The 18070-nt window shown below is 47.3% G+C and overlaps 3 protein-coding genes across 4 annotated transcripts in view; all 3 read right to left on the bottom strand.

The window, feature by feature from the left end:
• Window positions 1-1796, bottom strand: part of LOC118936358 (protein unc-93 homolog B1) — a 13287-nt gene extending 11491 nt beyond the window's left edge. The window contains exons 1-2 of one of the 2 annotated variants that reach the window (XR_016483951.1): window positions 1378-1787; window positions 813-944 (exon numbers count right to left, since the gene is read on the bottom strand). Coding sequence is in view for 1 of the 2 variants with exons in the window: in XM_090188010.1 (XP_090044136.1) it covers window positions 813-944; window positions 1378-1380 (135 nt within the window). In the remaining variant the exon portion in view is untranslated. Of the gene's footprint in view, window positions 1-812; window positions 945-1377 lie in introns of both variants that reach the window. The other variant, XM_090188010.1, reaches the window with a different exon arrangement.
• A 7-nt stretch (window positions 1797-1803) lies between these two features.
• Window positions 1804-4189, bottom strand: LOC110497209 (mitochondrial import inner membrane translocase subunit Tim10). Its single transcript, XM_021573208.3, has 2 exons — window positions 3901-4189; window positions 1804-3180 (listed from the first exon to the last, which is right to left on the bottom strand). Exons 1-2 carry the CDS (start codon window positions 3969-3971, stop codon window positions 2988-2990), a joined length of 264 nt encoding a protein of 87 aa, XP_021428883.1. The 5' UTR covers window positions 3972-4189; the 3' UTR covers window positions 1804-2987.
• Window positions 4190-4618: 429 nt separating this feature from the next.
• Window positions 4619-18070, bottom strand: LOC110497208 (uncharacterized). The gene is made up of 8 exons (XM_090188567.1): window positions 17952-18070; window positions 13010-13846; window positions 12760-12851; window positions 12188-12518; window positions 11544-11848; window positions 11160-11412; window positions 5986-10167; window positions 4619-5722 (listed from the first exon to the last, which is right to left on the bottom strand). The coding sequence occupies exons 1-8, from the start codon at window positions 18052-18054 to the stop codon at window positions 5355-5357; spliced, it is 6471 nt and encodes a 2156-aa protein (XP_090044693.1). The 5' UTR covers window positions 18055-18070; the 3' UTR covers window positions 4619-5354.

Genomic DNA, 18070 nt, shown 5'->3' with positions numbered 1-18070 from the left:
TGAAGAGAGAGAGACAGAGAGGTGAAGGGAGGAGAAGAGGGGGGACAGGGGAGGGGGAGGGAGAGAGAGGGGGGACAGGGGAGGGGGAGGGAGAGAGAGAGGTGAAGGAAGGGGGAGAGGGAAAGAGAGACAGGTAAAGGGGAGAGGGGGAACAGGGGAGGGAAGAGGGAGAGAGGTGAAGGGAGGGGGAGAGTGGGAGGGGGAGGGGTGAAGGGAGAGGGAGAGGGGGTACAGGGGAGGGGGAGAGAGAGGTGAAGGGAGGGGGAGAGGGGGGACAGGTGAGAGAGAGGTGAAGGGAGAGGGAGTGGGGGAGGGAGAGAGAGAGGTGAAGGGAGAGGGAGTGGGGGAGGGAGAGAGAGAGGTGAAGGGAGAGGGAGTGGGGGAAGGGGAGAGAGAGAGGTGATGGGAGGGGGAGAGAGAGAGGTGAAGGGAGGGGGAGAGAGAGGTGAAGGGAGAGGGAGTGGGGGAGGGGGAGATAGAGAGAGGTGAAGGGAGGGGGAGAGAGAGAGGTGAAGGGAGGGGGGAGAGATGTGAAGGGAGAGAGAGTGGGGGAGGGGGAGAGGGAGAGGTGAAGGGAGGGGGAGAGAGAGGTGAAGGGGGGGAAATACAGGGTTGTTAGTGTTGTAGTTATATTTTTTTATAATTTCATTTTTAATCATTTCAGAGAATAACTAATAAGACAAGAGAGCACACTAGCATAACAAACCAAAAAAGTGTGTAATGCTCCTTAAAAATCGCAGGATATTGCATTGTAAACATCGGTAGCAAAGTTGAAAAAACATTGTATTTTCATGTTTTTTTTCACACAACACCTGTCCTTGAATATTCCCCTGAGGACCGTCGGGTAACAGGTCGTCAATGTTAATGTCGCCATTAGGGGGCGCAACAGGCGACTCCGCCACAGCCTCGCGGTACACGTTCTCTTCCGCATCGGCCTCCGCCATCTGTCGGACGATACAGAGAACAGCAGTAAGCACATGAAAATTGAATTTCTTTTCACACTTCAATTAAAATAGACTACTAATGAAGTACGGTGTAATAAACGTTTAAAAATGACGTTTTAACCATGGGGGAATATGGTTGAGTTGAGCACAGTGGCTTGCTGCTTCATGATCAATCATTCAAAGACCAAAGAAATACAACTATTATTCCATTATCAAAGAATACATAAATTGATAATTAGATTGCATTAAAACGTTTTGACTTCTAAAACAGTGTGACCAAAAATAACACAATTTTAAATAGTGACCATCTACAATGGCGGACAATACTTGTAACTTGAATATATAAATATTTATGAAAACAAACCTTTAAATCAATGTCGTATAAAATACACGAGTGCGCGATTCAATACATGCAAAGATGTCATTCACTCACCATTATTATGTCAGGATCGGCGTCGTTCTGTCGCCCTTCAGGGCTATTGTATTGTCATGTGCACGAATAAAACTGCGTATTCTTTCTTTGTACCCCCGTCGCGTACTATTGTACTTGCGCTTCTCCTTTCTCGTGTTAAAGCTCAGATCCCAAATTAAAACTTTCATTAGGGAAACGAAACTCCGCTGTGTGCTCACTTCCTCTTATTAACCCTATCCATGTTCGTCTTAAAGCTACAGATCATTTTTAGTTGCACGTTGTATTAGATTGTCTTAAAGCGACAGAATATATTTCGTTTTAAGTTGTATTTAGTTATATGTACGCGATACGCATGGTATACATCGTCCTACGAAATGTAGGTTCCATCTGAAAAAGCAACGTGCAGCGCATTGACTGCGCTTGTGTGTTGTAAAGCCAATATGACCCTTGAAATTGACAGTTGATTTTATTTGCAATGGGAGGGAGGTTTTCAAGAAACTGAGGGAAACGTCATACAAGTCTACTAAGTAAACATGTTTGAGATTGAACACCTTATTTTCCTGCAATGTTTAACATTGAATAAGGCTAATACATCCCAAACGATACCCTATTCCCTATATAGTGCACTACTTCTGACCAAGGACCAGTGTGCTCTGGTCAAAAATAGTGCACTACATAGGAAAAAGGGTGCCATTTGGAACATAATTATAAGTACAGTGTTATTGTATTACTGTGAAGAAAATACAGTGTAGAATGTATAACTAAAAACTAAAACATATACTATAACAATATTTATTCAGATTTAAAACAAAAAAAAGGTTTTTAAAATGTCACAAAAGAAAACTTTGTACAACATTAGCACAGTTTCAACATGAAGAAAATACAAAGCCAAATGAACAAACTGAGACTGATCAAAATGTAAAGAAATGACAGTCAGATAGGCATGGTCCTCGTTTTGACTACAGCAGTGTCTCCATCTATTCCTACGGGACAAGGGCCCGTACTCATAAAGCCTAGATCAGCACTCCTACTCCGAGACACTGATATGAGCCCAACGGGTGTCCTTCATCAGTTGAGACAGGTGTATTAGTCCAGGGCTAGAGCAGAAAGGAGCATCTCCTAATGGTTTGGCTTGAAGAATACTGCACTATGGAACAATGAAAGCATTTTGTTAAACATTATTGGGGGATTTCTCAATTCATCATCACTTCTGACACGCCCACATAACTAAAAAGGGCTACACACACAATGCTGAGAGAGCACTGATTGGCTGAACAGAAAACAGTTAACTATGCACATTAGTGTCTTTGCTGTGGTAAAAAAAAAAGATATTGGCTCAAACCACAAGTACAACCACTGTTCACACAAAACGGGCTTCATCCATCCCAATTTCCGCTCCACACCGTAATCACAAACCTTCCTTTCAAGCATCTTGCTCTTTAAACACACCCAACCCACTCTGGACGGCAACTCCATCCCCTCCATAAGAGCCATACGTTTATTAAACCCACCCCATCGCTCCATCCTACCCTATCGCTCCCTCTCTCTATCCCTCCGCACAGAAAGCATGGTAACCCTAGCACTAACCCACCCCCATCCTTCCCTAAAAAAAATATATATATATATATATATTATTGTCCAATAGCGTTCTTCCTCATCATCTCCTCGTCCTGAACGGAGAGCTCGGTGAGCTTGCGGCCCAGCCTCTCGTGTAGATCCAGGTACTTGGCCACACAGCGGTCCAGACAGACCGCCTCCCCTTTAGACAGCTCTGCCTCTTTGTAGTGGGGGGGCACGCACTTCCTGTGGCACGCGTTGGTCATCCTGCGAGGAGGAAGATGGAGAGAAAGAAGAGGGCGTTAAGACCTTGTAGATTACGATAAAGATGAGGGCTGTATCTCAAGTGTCTTTTCCTTTTTTCCATGTCAAAACCTTAGAAGGCAAGAGAGGAGAGAGGAATGTCAGGAGAGCATTGAGATGAGATCTCCTCCAGTGCTCTCCTCGCTTCCCTCCGATGTTTTGAGGAGAGGAGACAGGATGCGAGAAATCAAAATCTCCATGTATGTGCAAGGTCATAGAACTCTTCATTCTGATTATGTTATGAAAAGTCAATGTGTCCACTCCTAGTTGGCAATATAACTAGCTAGCTAAATCAGTTCCATTTGAATGAGCTCTAAATAACATGACTTACTTAGCTAGCTAACTAGGGATGGTCTTCCCGTTGTTTTTGCTTATCCATGTACAGCAATGTAGTCGAGTGTGTGCGTTATACAATAGTACACTATTCTAAATCGATTAATTTTGTCTGACGTTCAGTAGCACGACAGCTAGCTAACGCTATAAAGCTAAATAGCTAGCCTGAGAATCCATCTAACATGATGCTTTTATCTCACCACCAAAAAGCTAAAGACGACAGTCAAAATTAGCTGGCTAGCTACATGCAAATGCAGCGTGTTACACTGTAATTAGCACATTCTAGCATTTCAGTGGAGAAAGGACGTTAACTGGCTAGCTAACATTCCATTGCTAGTTAGCCAGTCTTACCGATTGTACATATCAGCCATCATTTCCACTTCTAGTTCCGCCGCCAGTTGCTGTGCTTTCTCTGGGTCCATGTCTGCGTTGTGTCCGCTCCAGACCGTACTCTCTCCAAAATCGAACCGTCCAAACGACCACTCTCAGCGGCCAACAAACACACCCGACCACCGGCTTATTTAACCTTCAGATTGAGGAATACACGTGTGTTGTTCCTTCCCTCTCAAGAGCCACTTCCGCTGTCAATAAAGATGTGCATTCAAACCATTCAAACAGCTGTCAAATCAATGGGAGTTTTTAATATTTTTCCAATGCATCCTTGATCCTTCACTTTTATGTCATGATTGTCACAATAAATCTGATAAGAAAAGATTGCTGTAAACTATTTACAAGAACCCTACTTATCCTGCCATGTTCAGTGAGCAATTCTTCAAGGAAGGTAGAAAGTAAGGATGCATTGTTAAAGTATTGGGACTAGGCCTCCTAGACAGCAAGTGACAGTCCATTCTCATTATGGCCCCAACAGAACATCAAACAAACTCCTTTTTGTTTGAACAAGAGTAGTTTGACTGGGAGACTAGAACATTGTAATGGAATGTGAGCAAACATTGAGCATGAGTACAAACATTGAGCATAGTAGGCAAAGTTAAATGTTTACTTCAATAGCTAGGTTTAAGCAAATACAAAATGACTGTGCTTGGGAAAACAAATCTATTAGACAGCTGTGGTCAATAAAGCCATTTTAATACAACACAATTATTATATTTAAATGACAGGCCTTCTTTCTAATTTACAAAGTTATACAAACAATGAAGCTACAAATAAAGAACTTGTCAAAAGTGGCAGATGTAAACATATTTAAGTGCTTCTGATTGGACACTGACTGATTCTGAAGGTATAAAAATAACCAGCATGAACACCAGGGTCCAGTATTAACCAGCGTCTCAGAGTAGGCCCTGTTACTCATTATGACTTGAAAGGAAAAACTGATCCTAGATCTGCACTCGTCCTCTGAAAAGCTGTCAATTACAGGCCCTGAAATGTAACAAAAGAGTAGCTGCGTTTGCCGAGTCTCTAGTCTAGGGCTCATAAGGCATTCTGCTGAAGAACAGTTACAACAGAAACAACAACAACAACAAAATCACAATCAACAAAGGTTGTTTTTTTTTATATAGCGAGACCCTCATTTTGTGAGTTAGTCTCATCAAGTCAGTGTGGAAGGTTGGGGCTGCTCCGATAGTTAACAGTGTGGAGAGGAGGAGCGGGGAGGTTGCTTAGGAACGGTAGCCTTTCTTCTCAAGAACACACTGTTTAGAATCTGTTGCAAATAACAAACGTTTCCAATGAAGAACACACAAATGTAAAGCTAGCCTTTCTGTTGAAGAATACACACTTGCGTTCTCCAATTATTTTTTACTGGATTCTAAATTAACACGTCCCTAAGAGTACACCATCCCACTTACTCAGTCCGTTTCCTCTCCCATCACGTCTATCTCTTCTTCCTCGGTCAGTTCTGTGACGCCTTGCTCAAGTCCCACTCCCCACACTCTTGGTCGCACATCCGGCGACCACTCAAGAACGTCCACCTCCACGTCCTCTTCCTCCTCTGGCTCCCAGCTTCCTGTTGACCCCGTGGTGACCCTTCGTGATGTCAGCGTGAAAGGCTCTGCCTCCAGAGGGGTCGGAATACTCACGTCGGCCATCTCGGGGGCAGCGGTCGCCATTTTGATTTTCTGAGGGAGGTGGATGTGGTTGTGGGTGATGCCTCTGAAGCTGGCCATGGTGGAACTCGCTTGGTCCACTTCTCTGGCGCCGGGAACCTCCTGCCAAGCTACGAATAAAGAAACCCATCGTAAACATTTAAAAGAGGTAACATAATTGAGACTATTTAAGCTTAAACTAAATTAAAATATGAAAAGCAACTGCCAGTAGCGATCTACTACTACACTGAGTGTACAAAACATTAGGAACACCTGCTCTTTCCATGACAGACTGACCAGGTGAAAGCTACGATCCCTTATTGATGTCACCTATTAAATCTACTTCAAAATCTCCCTCAAAATTGAAAAATAATTCAGGTTCAAATTGATTTACCTGCATCAGGATACATCATTGGACCCATCTCCTCTACATCTATCTCCTCCTCTTCACCACTCACTTCCTCAGCCCCGGCGTAGCCCAACGTCTGCTGGACCTCATCAACCACATCCAACTCCTCGCTGGAGATCTCCATCTCCAAATACCCATCCTCCATTTTCTCCTCCACCTCTTGGATGATCACACTTCTCCTATACGCCTCCACCACGGATCCTTTTCCCTTTTCGGTCTTCTTGTTTGTCTCTGTAGACGAGTCTGTTTCCCTCTCTCTGTTCTCCTTGGAAACCACATATCTTCCTTCCTTGTTGCCTTTGTCGCTCTGATGAGGATCCACCATTTCCTTTGTCCTTGTCATCGATAAAACTGACAAGGTAGCCAGCTCCTCTCGGAGTTTGAAAAAGTCTCCTGACGCATCCACGTTTTCCCCGTCTAAAACGTTTTCTGTGTTCTCAAAATGTTCTCCATCCTCAACGTTTTCTCTTTCAGTCTCTTTGTAGACGAGATCTTGATACTCCGTCTCCTGTCCACAAGTGCTGCTGTCGTGTCCTCCATCTTTTTCCTCTGGATGGTCGCTCTCTGTTCGGTTGGTCTGATCGTCATTATCAACGGTTGGTCTAATGGCCGACTCTCTTTCTAGAGACTGGGAGGAACTTGTGTTTTTGTTCATCAGTCTTGATTCATTTTGACCGTTGTCACTTTCGTTGGGTTTCAATAATTTTCTTTCACTTTGTTTCTGAACTTCAGTTTCACTTTCTTTTGTCTCCTTGCTTTTGGTGGACTTCCTCGTCTTTTGGTGCCTGTGCTTCAGGAGTTCTTGGAACTTCTTGAGACACACAGTGGGTGCCCGACCCTTGGAGGGGGTCCGCTTGACAGCAGGGGGTCTCAATGGGTCTCTGTCTGATTCGGTCTCTCCAGATCTTTTTGGACTGGAGTTCTGTGGCTGACCCGACGGCGGGGGTTGCAGAATGGTTCCGGTTCCAATCCCTGAACAGTTGGAAGGAACTTGCTCTTCATGGGTACTGGGGGAAGTTGTCTGCGAGCTAGGCTTTTGAGCAACTGTTTTAGATTTAGACAACACGGGTAGTCTCTGGAACAACTCTGCTCTCTCTCCTTTGCCATGTCCCTCCCTGAGCCTCACCCTTTTCCTGCACTTCTTTCGCTTGTCGTCCTTTCCCTGTGGTTCCCCTCCTCCGTTCTCCTTTACCTGTGGGTCTCCTCCTTTTTCCTTTACCTGTGGTTCTCCTCCTCCTTTCTCCTTTCCCTGTGGTTCTCCTCCTCCTTTCTCCTTTCCATGAGGTTCTCCTACTTTCTCCTTTCCCTGAGGTTCTCCTCCTCCTTTCTCCTTTCCCTGAGGTTCTCCTCCTCCTTTCTCCTTTCCCTGCGGTTCTCTCCCATTTTTCTTTCTCTGGGGTACTCCTTTTACTTTTTTCTTTTTCTGAGGTTCTGCTTCTATTTTCGTTCTATGCGGTTCTCCTTCTCTTTCCTTTCCCCGCGGTTCTCCTCTTTTCTTTCTCTGCAGTTCTCCTCCTCCTCTTTCCTTTCCCTGCGGTTCTCCTTCTCCTCTTTCCTTTCCCTGCGGTTCTCCTCCTCCTCCTCTTTCCTTTCCCCGCGGTTCTCCTCTTTCCTTTCCCTGCGGTTCTTCTCCTCCTCCTCCCTTTCCCTGCGGTTCTCCTCTTTCCTTTCCCTGCGGTTCTCCTTCTCCTCTTTCCTTTTTGTGCTCTACAGCTTCCGCGTCATGGATGCCCGTTGTCATGGCACTGGTGGGGAATAAACCACCAGCCTGGGAAACCTGTTTTTTTCCTGGTCGTATCTTACTGGGGGGTCTACCACGTTTCCGTTTCGGGGGTGGTGTTGGTGGGATTTGGAGCAGTCCAACTGCTTTGGCCAGAGCTTGAAACCCGGAGGAGGAGGGACTGGGAGTTTCAGAAGACATGTTGGACTGCTTGTCTTCTTGGTGAAGTTTTACTGGGGAGCAGCTCCCGGCTGCGGTCCAAACGTTAGGAGGGCGTTTCACATCTCGATCCCTAGCTCGGAGCACCCTTACTGGGTTCCCCGTTTCACTTCCCAGCACCTTTGTTCCTTCTGGAGGTGGGTTGGCTTCCTCCCCAAGGCTGGACAAAGACTTTGTGGAGGTGTTGGAAAGGTACCGTCCTAATCTTTCTCTCGCTAAGACATTGTTGGTTGACAGACTGACAGAGCAGAGGCTTATTTTCACTTGTCCGTTCTCAGTCTTCATTCTGTCGTTGAGTTTCACCCTTTCAGTCCTTACTAAAGGACTATCTTCTATCTTTGTAGAGACGTTGCGTTTCCTCTTTTTCCGAGGAGGCTCTGGCGTTTCACTGTCCTCTGATTGTTCCTGCTCCGCTTTCAAACCCCCCTTTCTCCTCACACGGATTCTCTTCCTGTGTTGACTCCAGGTTTCATCCTCCTGTCTCCTCTCTGTCTTTGCTTTTGGTGTCTCAGTCCTTCGCCCCTGCTCCGGCTCCAAACCCTCCTTTCTCCTCACACGGATTCTCTTCCTGTTACTGTGGGGCTTCCAGGTTTCATCTCCCTCTCTTCTCTTCGCCTTTGCTTTCTCAAGCCTTCGCCCCGTAGTGGTGGTCGCGACCTTCTTCCTTTTCCTCTCCTCCTCGTCCTCTTTTCCGGTCAGCCTTGCATTGTTGCTAATGCTAGCCTTGTATTGACCATCAGTCATCTGCTCGGAGTTGTTGCTAATGCTAGCCTTGTATTGACCATCAGTTATCTGCTCAGAGTTGTTGCTAATGCTAGCCTTGTATTGACCATCAGTTATCTGCTCAGAGTTGTTGCTAATGCTAGCCTTGTATTGACCATCAGTCATCTGCTCGGAGTTGTTGCTAATGCTAGCCTTGTATTGACCATCAGTCATCTGCTCGGAGTTGTTGCTAATGCTAGCCTTGTATTGACCATCAGCCATCTGCTCGGAGTTGTTGTTGGATTCCCACGGCAGCCCAAGGCATTTTTTTGATTCACACAGATTTCCTGGGGAGCGTGGAGAGTGGATCATGGAGCTCAGTGGAAACTGTAGTCTTCTCGGAGTGCAGCAGAGCCAAGGTGGTAGCTTTGACAGCTGAGGGATTCTATGGAATGGAGTTACAGGATGCCGGAATGGGGATTTAAGGAAGGGTTTCGCCGGAGATGGTGGGGGTAAGGGTTCCGGTGAATTTAAGGGTGAGAGACATTTTGGCAGGCGTAGCTCTTCCCAATGTGGAGGAGATTGGGAAGGCTGGGTTTCACTTCCTGGAGACAGCAGTGAATGGAGTTCTGGGAAATGTAGTCCTCTCCAGGGAGAGGCATCTGGTGGGCATGCTGGATGTTGTGGTTCAGAAGCATCAGTTTCAGAGGGCGGTAGGAAACCGGGGGTGACCGAAGGTTCCTCTTCTTGTGGAACTTCCTGATTCGTACTGGCCTGACTCGGACTCTGACTTGGAATGGCCTCTCTATTCATATGACTTGGAGTAGTGTCTCCATTCACTTGACTTGGAGTAGTGTCTCCATTCACATGACTTGGAGTAGTGTCTCCATTGGTCGACAGACAATCCGCAGAGGACAGATTACAAACATGTTCTCTGTATGTCGACTCAACGCCCGTCTGGGCAGAACCCTTCCAGAACCCTGGATCTCGGTCCTCTTCCCCTGCGTAAAGTAGAGAGGCCTGGCTCTGAGGAAGGGACTGGTGGGGAGGCCTTGGTGAAGTGCCTGAGTGGACTGGCATGATGCTGCTGCTGCCACCACATCCAACCACCAGGCTCTTGGAGTTCCGGTTCTGGAGTTCCTGGTTTTGAGAGTTCTGGAACCGGCTCAGGAGTTCCTGGTGGTTCTTGGCGTTCTCAGAGGAGCACTGGACACCTGAACAATAGGAGGCCCAGTCAGAGGAGTAATCATTACAGGAGAAGTGGGGGTGAGGATGAGAGAGGGGGGTGGAGGGGTGATAGGTGGAACATTGGTGAGGGGTCAGAGGTTGTGGGTCCAGGTAAAGGTCAGGGGTGACGGTGCAGGAGGTTGTCGTGGTGACGAAATGGGAGGAGGTGATGGAGTAGAAGGCTTGAGAGAGAAAGACAGAGAGATAGAGGTCAGCCTGGTGGTAGCTAAGTGTGGGTGCTAATATCAATCTATTGTAATGGATGACACGTGAGATAAGTGCAAGCAATGCTGTGAGTAATTGAGGAAGGGCAAGCATTTAAAATGTACATGACTGATCATACATAGACTAAGACAGTGTTTCTCAACTCTGGTCCTCCAGTACCCCCAACAGCCCAACTCTGGTCCTCCAGTACCCCCAAAAGCCCAACTCTGGTCTTCCAGTACCCCCAACAGCCCAACTCTGGTCCTCCAGTACCCCCAACAGCCCAACTCTGGTCCTCCAGTACCCCCAACAGCCCAACTCTGGTCCTACAGTACCCCCAACAGCCCAACTCTGGTCCTACAGTACCCCCAACAACCCAACTCTGGTCCTACAGTACCCCCAACAGCCCAACTCTGGTCCTACAGTACCCCCAACAGCCCAACTCTGGTCCTACAGTACCCCCAACAGCCCAACTCTGGTCCTACAGTACCCCCAACAGCAAACCTGCTTCTACTTGTCAACTAGTCATCAAGCCCTTGACAAGTTGAATCAGGCGTTTTTGTCTGGGGCTTCAACACAAATGTGTGTTGTTGGGGGTACTGGAGGACCGGAGTTGGCCTGCTGGGGGTACTGGAGGACTGGAGTTGGGCTGCTGGGGGTACTGGAGGACTGGAGTTGGGCTGCTGGGGGTACTGGAGGACTGGAGTTGGGCTGCTGGGGGTACTGGAGGACTGGAGTTGGCCTGCTGGGGGTACTGGAGGACTGGAGTTGGGCTGCTGGGGGTACTGGAGGACTGGATTTGGGAAACACTGACCTAAGTCGCTAGAAAGCCTTACAACATAGTTAACAAGGAGCCTGTTTCAGATTCAAGGCAGCAGGCAGCCTAGGGTTAAGAGCGCTAGGCCAGTAACCGAAAGGTTGCTGGTTCAAATCCCCAAGCTGACTAGATGGAAAATCTGTTGATGTGCCCTTTGGCAAGGCACTTAACCCAAATTGCTCTGGATAAGAGCATCTGCTAAATGTAAAGATGACGTCTTCTCAGATGTAGAGAAAGGTGGTCAATCACATAACATGTTACAAAACATACTTGTTTCAGTCGACGACGCATCATCACTTCCTGTCGCGTAGCCATGGGAACACACGCAACGAGAAGCTGAGCCAACGGCGCTGTGCCTTGCGTGGACGGGATGATGCGAGCAGGAGCAGGCCGACGGTCTGTCGTGGCTTTGGAGATGGTGCCGTTGGTCGCAGTCCCTATCCAGAACCACAGGGGGCAGTATGTTCAACCCCATCATGATGTCTTCCAGCATCTTCTCAATCTGCTCGTCCGATTCCTCTACCTGCCGGCCAAAACAAGAGGACCACAACGGATATATGTTGTTAAACATTTTCTGTGTTAACCTGGATCATTTTCAAATGTGTGGTTGAATTGTGTTTTTTAAATTTTTTATCGTGAAATAAATGAAGGTACCGGAGGCTGGGGCAAGGCGAGCTGTGGTTCATGTGCTGGGTGTGGAGTCGGATGATGGGTGGAGCTGCAGTGTTTGAGGGAGGTTGACTGGGCGGTGGTGGTTTTGGAGGTGGGGTGGGGGCGGGATCGGGGTGGAGGGGTGAGGAAAGCTGTGTCGAGGGGAGAGCACCGGGGGAGGGCTGGGGACTGGGGCGGGGGGAGAGGCTGGCGTGGTAGTTGTCTTGTCCTCATGCGATCATGCGTTTCCTGCCGTGACAGAATAAAAGGAGACATTTTAGAACACTTAGAGAAGATAAACCACATGGCTCCATTACATTTATATACTAACGTTTACACACCTATTCTGTCTTCAGCAGGGTTTCATCTGAACAGGGTTTCAAAAGTCATGTTTAGGAAATATATATTTGAACTGTTGTGCTGCTGTTTTGACAGCTCAGATGAACTTGAATAATGGACAGGGTATTCAGAAACCCCTCGATGGCTTCCTAACATGGTAATGGCTATTCACTGTATCAAAACTCATGGGCAAAAATGTTCTAGAGTGAAAATGTAGCCCTCAAATGAATCTCTTACTTTGCTGACTGACAACAATCAGTTAGAATGGCATTGGAAGTGTTAGAACAGTTTCATCATTACTGTGTCACTCACCTTCTTCAGAGCAGCGAGGACCAACTGCCTCCGACCAGGTGAGATGGTTCCGTCCCTCTCCTGCCTCTGACCAGGTGAGATGGTTCCGTCCATTTCCTGCCCCTGACCAGGTGAGATGGTTCCGTCCCTGTCCTGCCTCTGACCAGGTGAGATGGTTCCATCCCTCTCCTGCCCCTGACCAGGTGAGATGCTTCCGTCCGTCTCCTGCCTCTGACCAGGTGAGATGGTTCCGTCCGTCTCCTGCCCCTGACCAGGTGAGATGGTTCCGTCTGTCTGACCAGGTGAGATGCTTCCGTCCGTCTCCTGCCCACTGACCAGCTCCCACAGCTGTTAATCAATCAAATGTATTGATAAAGCAGTTTTTAGATCAAAAGAGTGAGAATAAGGGGTTTTACATTAACCCGGCCTGGACTCCAGACAGCAAGCAGAGGCACACATTAGCAAAGAAAAACTCAACATCCAAAATGGCACCCTATTCCCTACACAGTGCACTACTTTTCACCAGGGCCCAGGTCAAAACTAGGGCACTATTTAGGGAACCGGGTGCCATTTTGGACACCCCACCTACCTGTCCCCTGGTCCTCCTCCTCAGCTTGACCTTGATGGAGATCTGAGTGTCCTCCAGCCTCTGTCCGGTCAGCCACTTCCTCCCAACCACACCTCACAATCACATCACATCTTATTTACAGTGCAGTTATACACGGCAACACACTTTACAGTACATGACACAGATACAAATAAACAACATGCTAAATATGAGATTCAGAAAATAACTAGAAACCCCAAAGGATGTGTAAAATAACTGTCATCCCTCATACCTCTCTTCTCCAGACACTCCCCTGTTCCTCCTTCCTCTGCTCTCCCAGTGTGTGATGTCAGCTGCTGCTCCCTCTTCTTCTCCATCCTCCTCTCCGTCACGCCGTTCTCCGCCACAGAGCATTCTGGGATGGCACTCTCCTCCCGGGTTGTCGTGGGGTGGTCTGAATCGTCACTCGGGGCGACCATGTCACCGCTCAGGTTTGTGACCTCCGGTTCGGAGGTCCGAGGGTGGGTTCTAAAGGGAGCTGTTCCACAGTTGACCGTTGCTTTGACGCTGGGTGGGGTGGAACTGGGGTGTGAAGTGGGGGTCATAATCTGGGGACTCAGGGAAGGGAGTGCCGTGTGAGTTGTGTGCTGCTGGCCTTCACTGCTGCTCTGGACTAGTAGGAGGGGTGTATGGAGAGTATCAGGGAGAGGACTGAGGAAAGTCATGTAAATACCTCCATTACAGTCCACAGTCTGTGTCCCCGTCTCCACCAACACCCCCACCTGTGTCTCTCCTCCCTCCGTCTGCACCCCCACATCTCTGAGACTGCACCTCCTCTCCTCCTCCCCCTCTCCCTCCCTCCCCCGGTCCTTCCACCCCTCCACCAAGCGGCCTATGCCCAGCTTACAGGCAGCGGCCATAACCTCTTCTTGTTCCATGGTGCCCTCTCCCTCCAACTCTCCGGAGTACAGGAGATCCACCAGCTTCAGCAGGGTCTGGGCCTTCACAGCCTGGAGCTTGAGTGGCCATCTCTGCCCAGCCGGGAGGGGGGATGACTGGTTGGACAGGGCATTGGACAGGTAGGGGCTCAGGGCAGCCAGGATGCAGCTGTGGGCCGGGACTGACAATCCTGTGGGAAGAGAGAAATGTGACATCATTAGCTACATTTATAATGCAGGTTAGGAAATGTGATGAAGGCCTACTGGGGTTTAGGTGTGAAATAAGGGCATGTGGAAGGAGAGGAAGAATGGCAGTTGGATTTGATTGATCCATTTATTTACTATCCTCAATCTAAACCTCATTAGGTCTCCCTAACTTACATCAATCATTTGGTTACTTTACATAATTTCATTACTGTCCCTCCCTCCCTCCCCCTCTCACCATCAGTCTATAGCAGGGTATCACAGTAGAGATCAGTGGAGGCTGGTGGGAGGAGCTATAGGAGGACAGGCTAATTTTAATGACTGGAATGGACTCCAATGTGGTTTCCATGTGTCTGACACAGTTCCATTGATTCCAGAGTATGTGAGAGGAGCGGGCCCAATGTGACTGGAAGGTGGAGCGAGGGGCCCAATGTGACTGGAAGGTGGAGCGAGGGACCCAATGTGACTGGAAGGTGGAGCGAGGGACCCAATGTGACTGGAAGGTGGAGCGAGGGGCCCAATGTGACTGGAAGGTGGAGCGAGGGGCCCAATGTGACTGGAAGGTGGAGCGAGGGGCCCAATGTGACTGGAAGGTGGAGCGAGGGGCCCAATGTGACTGGAAGGTGGAGCGAGGGGCCCAATGTGACTGGAAGGTGGAGCGAGATTCCCAAAGGCTGGAGGGTCGGCCTTCTCGCCCGCTCCACTTTCTCTCCAGTAGTGCTCACTTCACCAGCTCAGGGCGTGCCCGGCCCAGCATGCATCTGTAGTCTACTGGTGTGCTGCTATAGCCCCTTGCTTTAGCTACTGTCATGAAGTTCTCTAAATATTGTCATAAAGAAACTGATCAAACACACAGGTGCCAAATCAAGGTGACTTACAAAGATGAGGACCAAGAGCAAGAGAGGGAGAGGGATGACGTTCTGTCCACAACTAAAGAATCATTGTGGAATCTGAAAAGACACATAACCCGAAAGCATGATGGGGTACTTACTATGTGCACATGCTAACATAAAGTGGGTATCTAATTAAGTGTGTCACTGTAGTGAAGTATTTATAAACTACAAATCACTGTTGGGTAAGGGCTTGTAAGTAAGCATTTCACGGTAAGGTCTACACTTGTATTCAGCGCATGTGACAAATAAAGTTAGATTTGACATCTCTTAAAAGTTTAGTTCATTTTCGTTATATTATCTACACAATAGGCCATAACTGATTTTGGCCAAATAGGCCTGGCATATTCCCACGTTCAAAGAGCTTTCCATTTTGATTGCGTTATTTTTCCTAAAAACCTTTAGGCCTACCTATAGAAATGTATAAAACAACTCTGCCCAGCCTGGCAAGAGTGGCCAAAAGGGTGTTTATCATTCCCAGTGGCTCTGCAAGTGTGGAGAGGATGTTCTCCACTGCTGGTCTGCTCTCCAGGCACCATCACATGGGCCTGAAGCCACCATCACATGGGACTGAAGCCACCATCACATGGGTCTGAAGCCACCATCACATGGGCCTGAAGCCACCATCACATGGGCCTGAAGCCACCATCACATGGGCCTGAAGCCACCATCACATGGGCCTGAAACCACCATCACATGGGCCTGAAACCACCATCACATGGGCCTGAAACCACCATCACATGGGCCTGAAGCCACCATCACATGGGCCTGAAGCCACAGACTGGCCAAACTCAACATTTTCAAAAGGCTCTAATAAGTCATTTATCATTTCATTTGTATTTAATGTGGAAGTAATTCACAGCCGATATGCACAATTTATAGACTATAATTATTTAATAGAACAAAATGTTGTTTAAATGCTTTATGTCCATACCAGCCTATTGTGTCACACTCGCAAATGCTTCACAATGTATTTCTATGTAGCCTATTGCCTTGAAATAATAATATAGCCCTAATTCATTCATCTTTGTTCCTTCTTAGGCTCCCGGTCTGACTCCTGACCTATTTAGAGTGTTTATATGACATGTAGCCTATTAGAAATGTAATCATCCTATTTAGAGTGTTTATATGACATGAAGCCTATTAGAAATGTAATCATCCTATTTAGAGTGTTTATATGACATGAAGCCTATTAGAAATGTAATCATCCTATTTAGAGTGTTTATATGACATGAAGCCTATTAGAAATGTAATCATCCTATTTAGAGTGTTTATATGACATGAAGCCTATTAGAAATGTAATCATCCTATTTAGAGTGTTTATATAACATGAAGCCTATTAGAAATGTAATCATCCTATTTAGAGTGTTTATATGACATGAAGCCTATTAGAAATGTAATCATCCTATTTAGAGTGTTTATATGACATGAAGCCTATTAGAAATGTAATCATCCTATTTAGAGTGTTTATATGACATGAAGCCTATTAGAAATGTAATCATCCTATTTAGAGTGTTTATATGACATGAAGCCTATTAGAAATGTAATCATCCTATTTAGAGTGTTTATATGACATGTAGCCTATTAGAAATGTAATCATCCTATTTAGAGTGTTTATATGACATGTAGCCTATTAGAAATGTAATCATCCTATTTAGAGTGTTTATATGACATGTAGCCTATTAGAAATGTAATCATCCTATTTAGAGTGTTTATATGACATGTAGCCTATTAGAAATGTAATCATCCTATTTAGAGTGTTTATATGACATGAAGCCTATTAGAAATGTTTATTCAAATACTTTTCATTTAAATCCATATGGTTTGGTTTCAATTGGTAAAAACCAATAGGTAGGTCCAGGTAGTCACAACAATAGATGGATGTTGGTTCAATTGTGATTTTAACGAATGGAACGAATTTGGAGCAGCAGTTTGTTTTTCTCCTGTGAGAGCGGAGTGGTTTTTAGCTGAGCGGTAGGAAAGGACTTGGAGCACTGGAGCACTGAGCAACATGAGAGATGAGCAGTATGAAAGGACATGGAGCGCTGAGCAACATGAGAGATGAGCAGTAGGAAAGGACTTGGAGCACTGGAGCACTGAGCAACATGAGAGATGAGCAGTAGGAAAGGACATGGAGCACTGGAGCACTGAGCAACATGAGAGATGAGCAGTAGGAAAGGACTTGGAGCACTGGAGCACTGAGCAACATGAGAGATGAGCAGTAGGAAAGGACTTGGAGCACTGGAGCACTGAGCAACATGAGAGATGAGCAGTAGGAAAGGACTTGGAGCACTGGAGCACTGAGCAACATGAGAGATGAGCAGTAGGAAAGGACATGGAGCGCTGAGCAACATGAGAGATGAGCAGTAGGAAAGGACATGGAGCACTGGAGTGCTGAGAAACATGAGAGATGAGCAGTAGGAAAGGACATGGAGCGCTGAGCAACATGAGAGATGAGCAGTAGGAAAGGACATGGAGCACTGGAGTGCTGAGAAACATGAGAGATGAGCAGTAGGAAAGGACATGGAGCACTGGAGTGCTGAGCAACATGAGAGATGAACAGGATTTCCAACCTCTCATCTCTGCTCATATGCTCTGATTCCACCCCCCCCTCCTCTCTCTCCTCCCTCAGTCTGTAGTAGAGTATCACAGTAGACTGCAGTCTCTCCATCACTCCCCTCCTCCCTCACCATCAGTCTGTAACAGGGTATCACAGTAGACTGCAGTCTCTCCATCACTCCCCTCCTCCCTCACCATCAGTCTGTAACAGGGTATCACAGTAGACTGCAGTCTCTCCATCACTCTCCTCCTCCCTCACCATCAGTCTGTAACAGGTTATCACAGTAGACTGCAGTCTCTCCATCACTCCCCTCCTCCCTCACCATCAGTCTGTAACAGGGTATCACAGTAGACTGCAGTCTCTCCATCACTCCCCTCCTCCCTCACCATCAGTCTGTAACAGGGTATCACAGTAGACTGCAGTCTCTCCATCACTCTCCTCCTCCCTCACCATCAGTCTGTAACAGGTTATCACAGTAGACTGCAGTCTCTCCATCACTTCCCTCCTCCCTCACCATCAGTCTGTAACAGGGTATCACAGTAGACTGCAGTCTCTCCATCACTCCCCTCCTCCCTCACCATCAGTCTGTAACAGGTTATCACAGTAGACTGCAGTCTCTCCATCACTCCCCTCCTCCCTCACCATCAGTCTGTAACAGGGTATCACAGTAGAGACTGTTGTGCTTCTGTCTCTGTAGTTCCTCCAGGAGCCTCAACTCAAAGCCAGGCAGACGGTACCTCCACATCCTCCTCTTCTTGGCC

The sequence above is a fragment of the Oncorhynchus mykiss genome, chromosome 10 (genome assembly GCF_057628025.1).
Source record: "Oncorhynchus mykiss isolate SJ-2025 chromosome 10, ASM5762802v1, whole genome shotgun sequence".
Lineage (NCBI taxonomy): Eukaryota > Metazoa > Chordata > Actinopteri > Salmoniformes > Salmonidae > Oncorhynchus > Oncorhynchus mykiss.
Note: the sequence above shows the minus strand (reverse complement) of the source record. Positions and strands in the feature narration are given on the sequence as shown.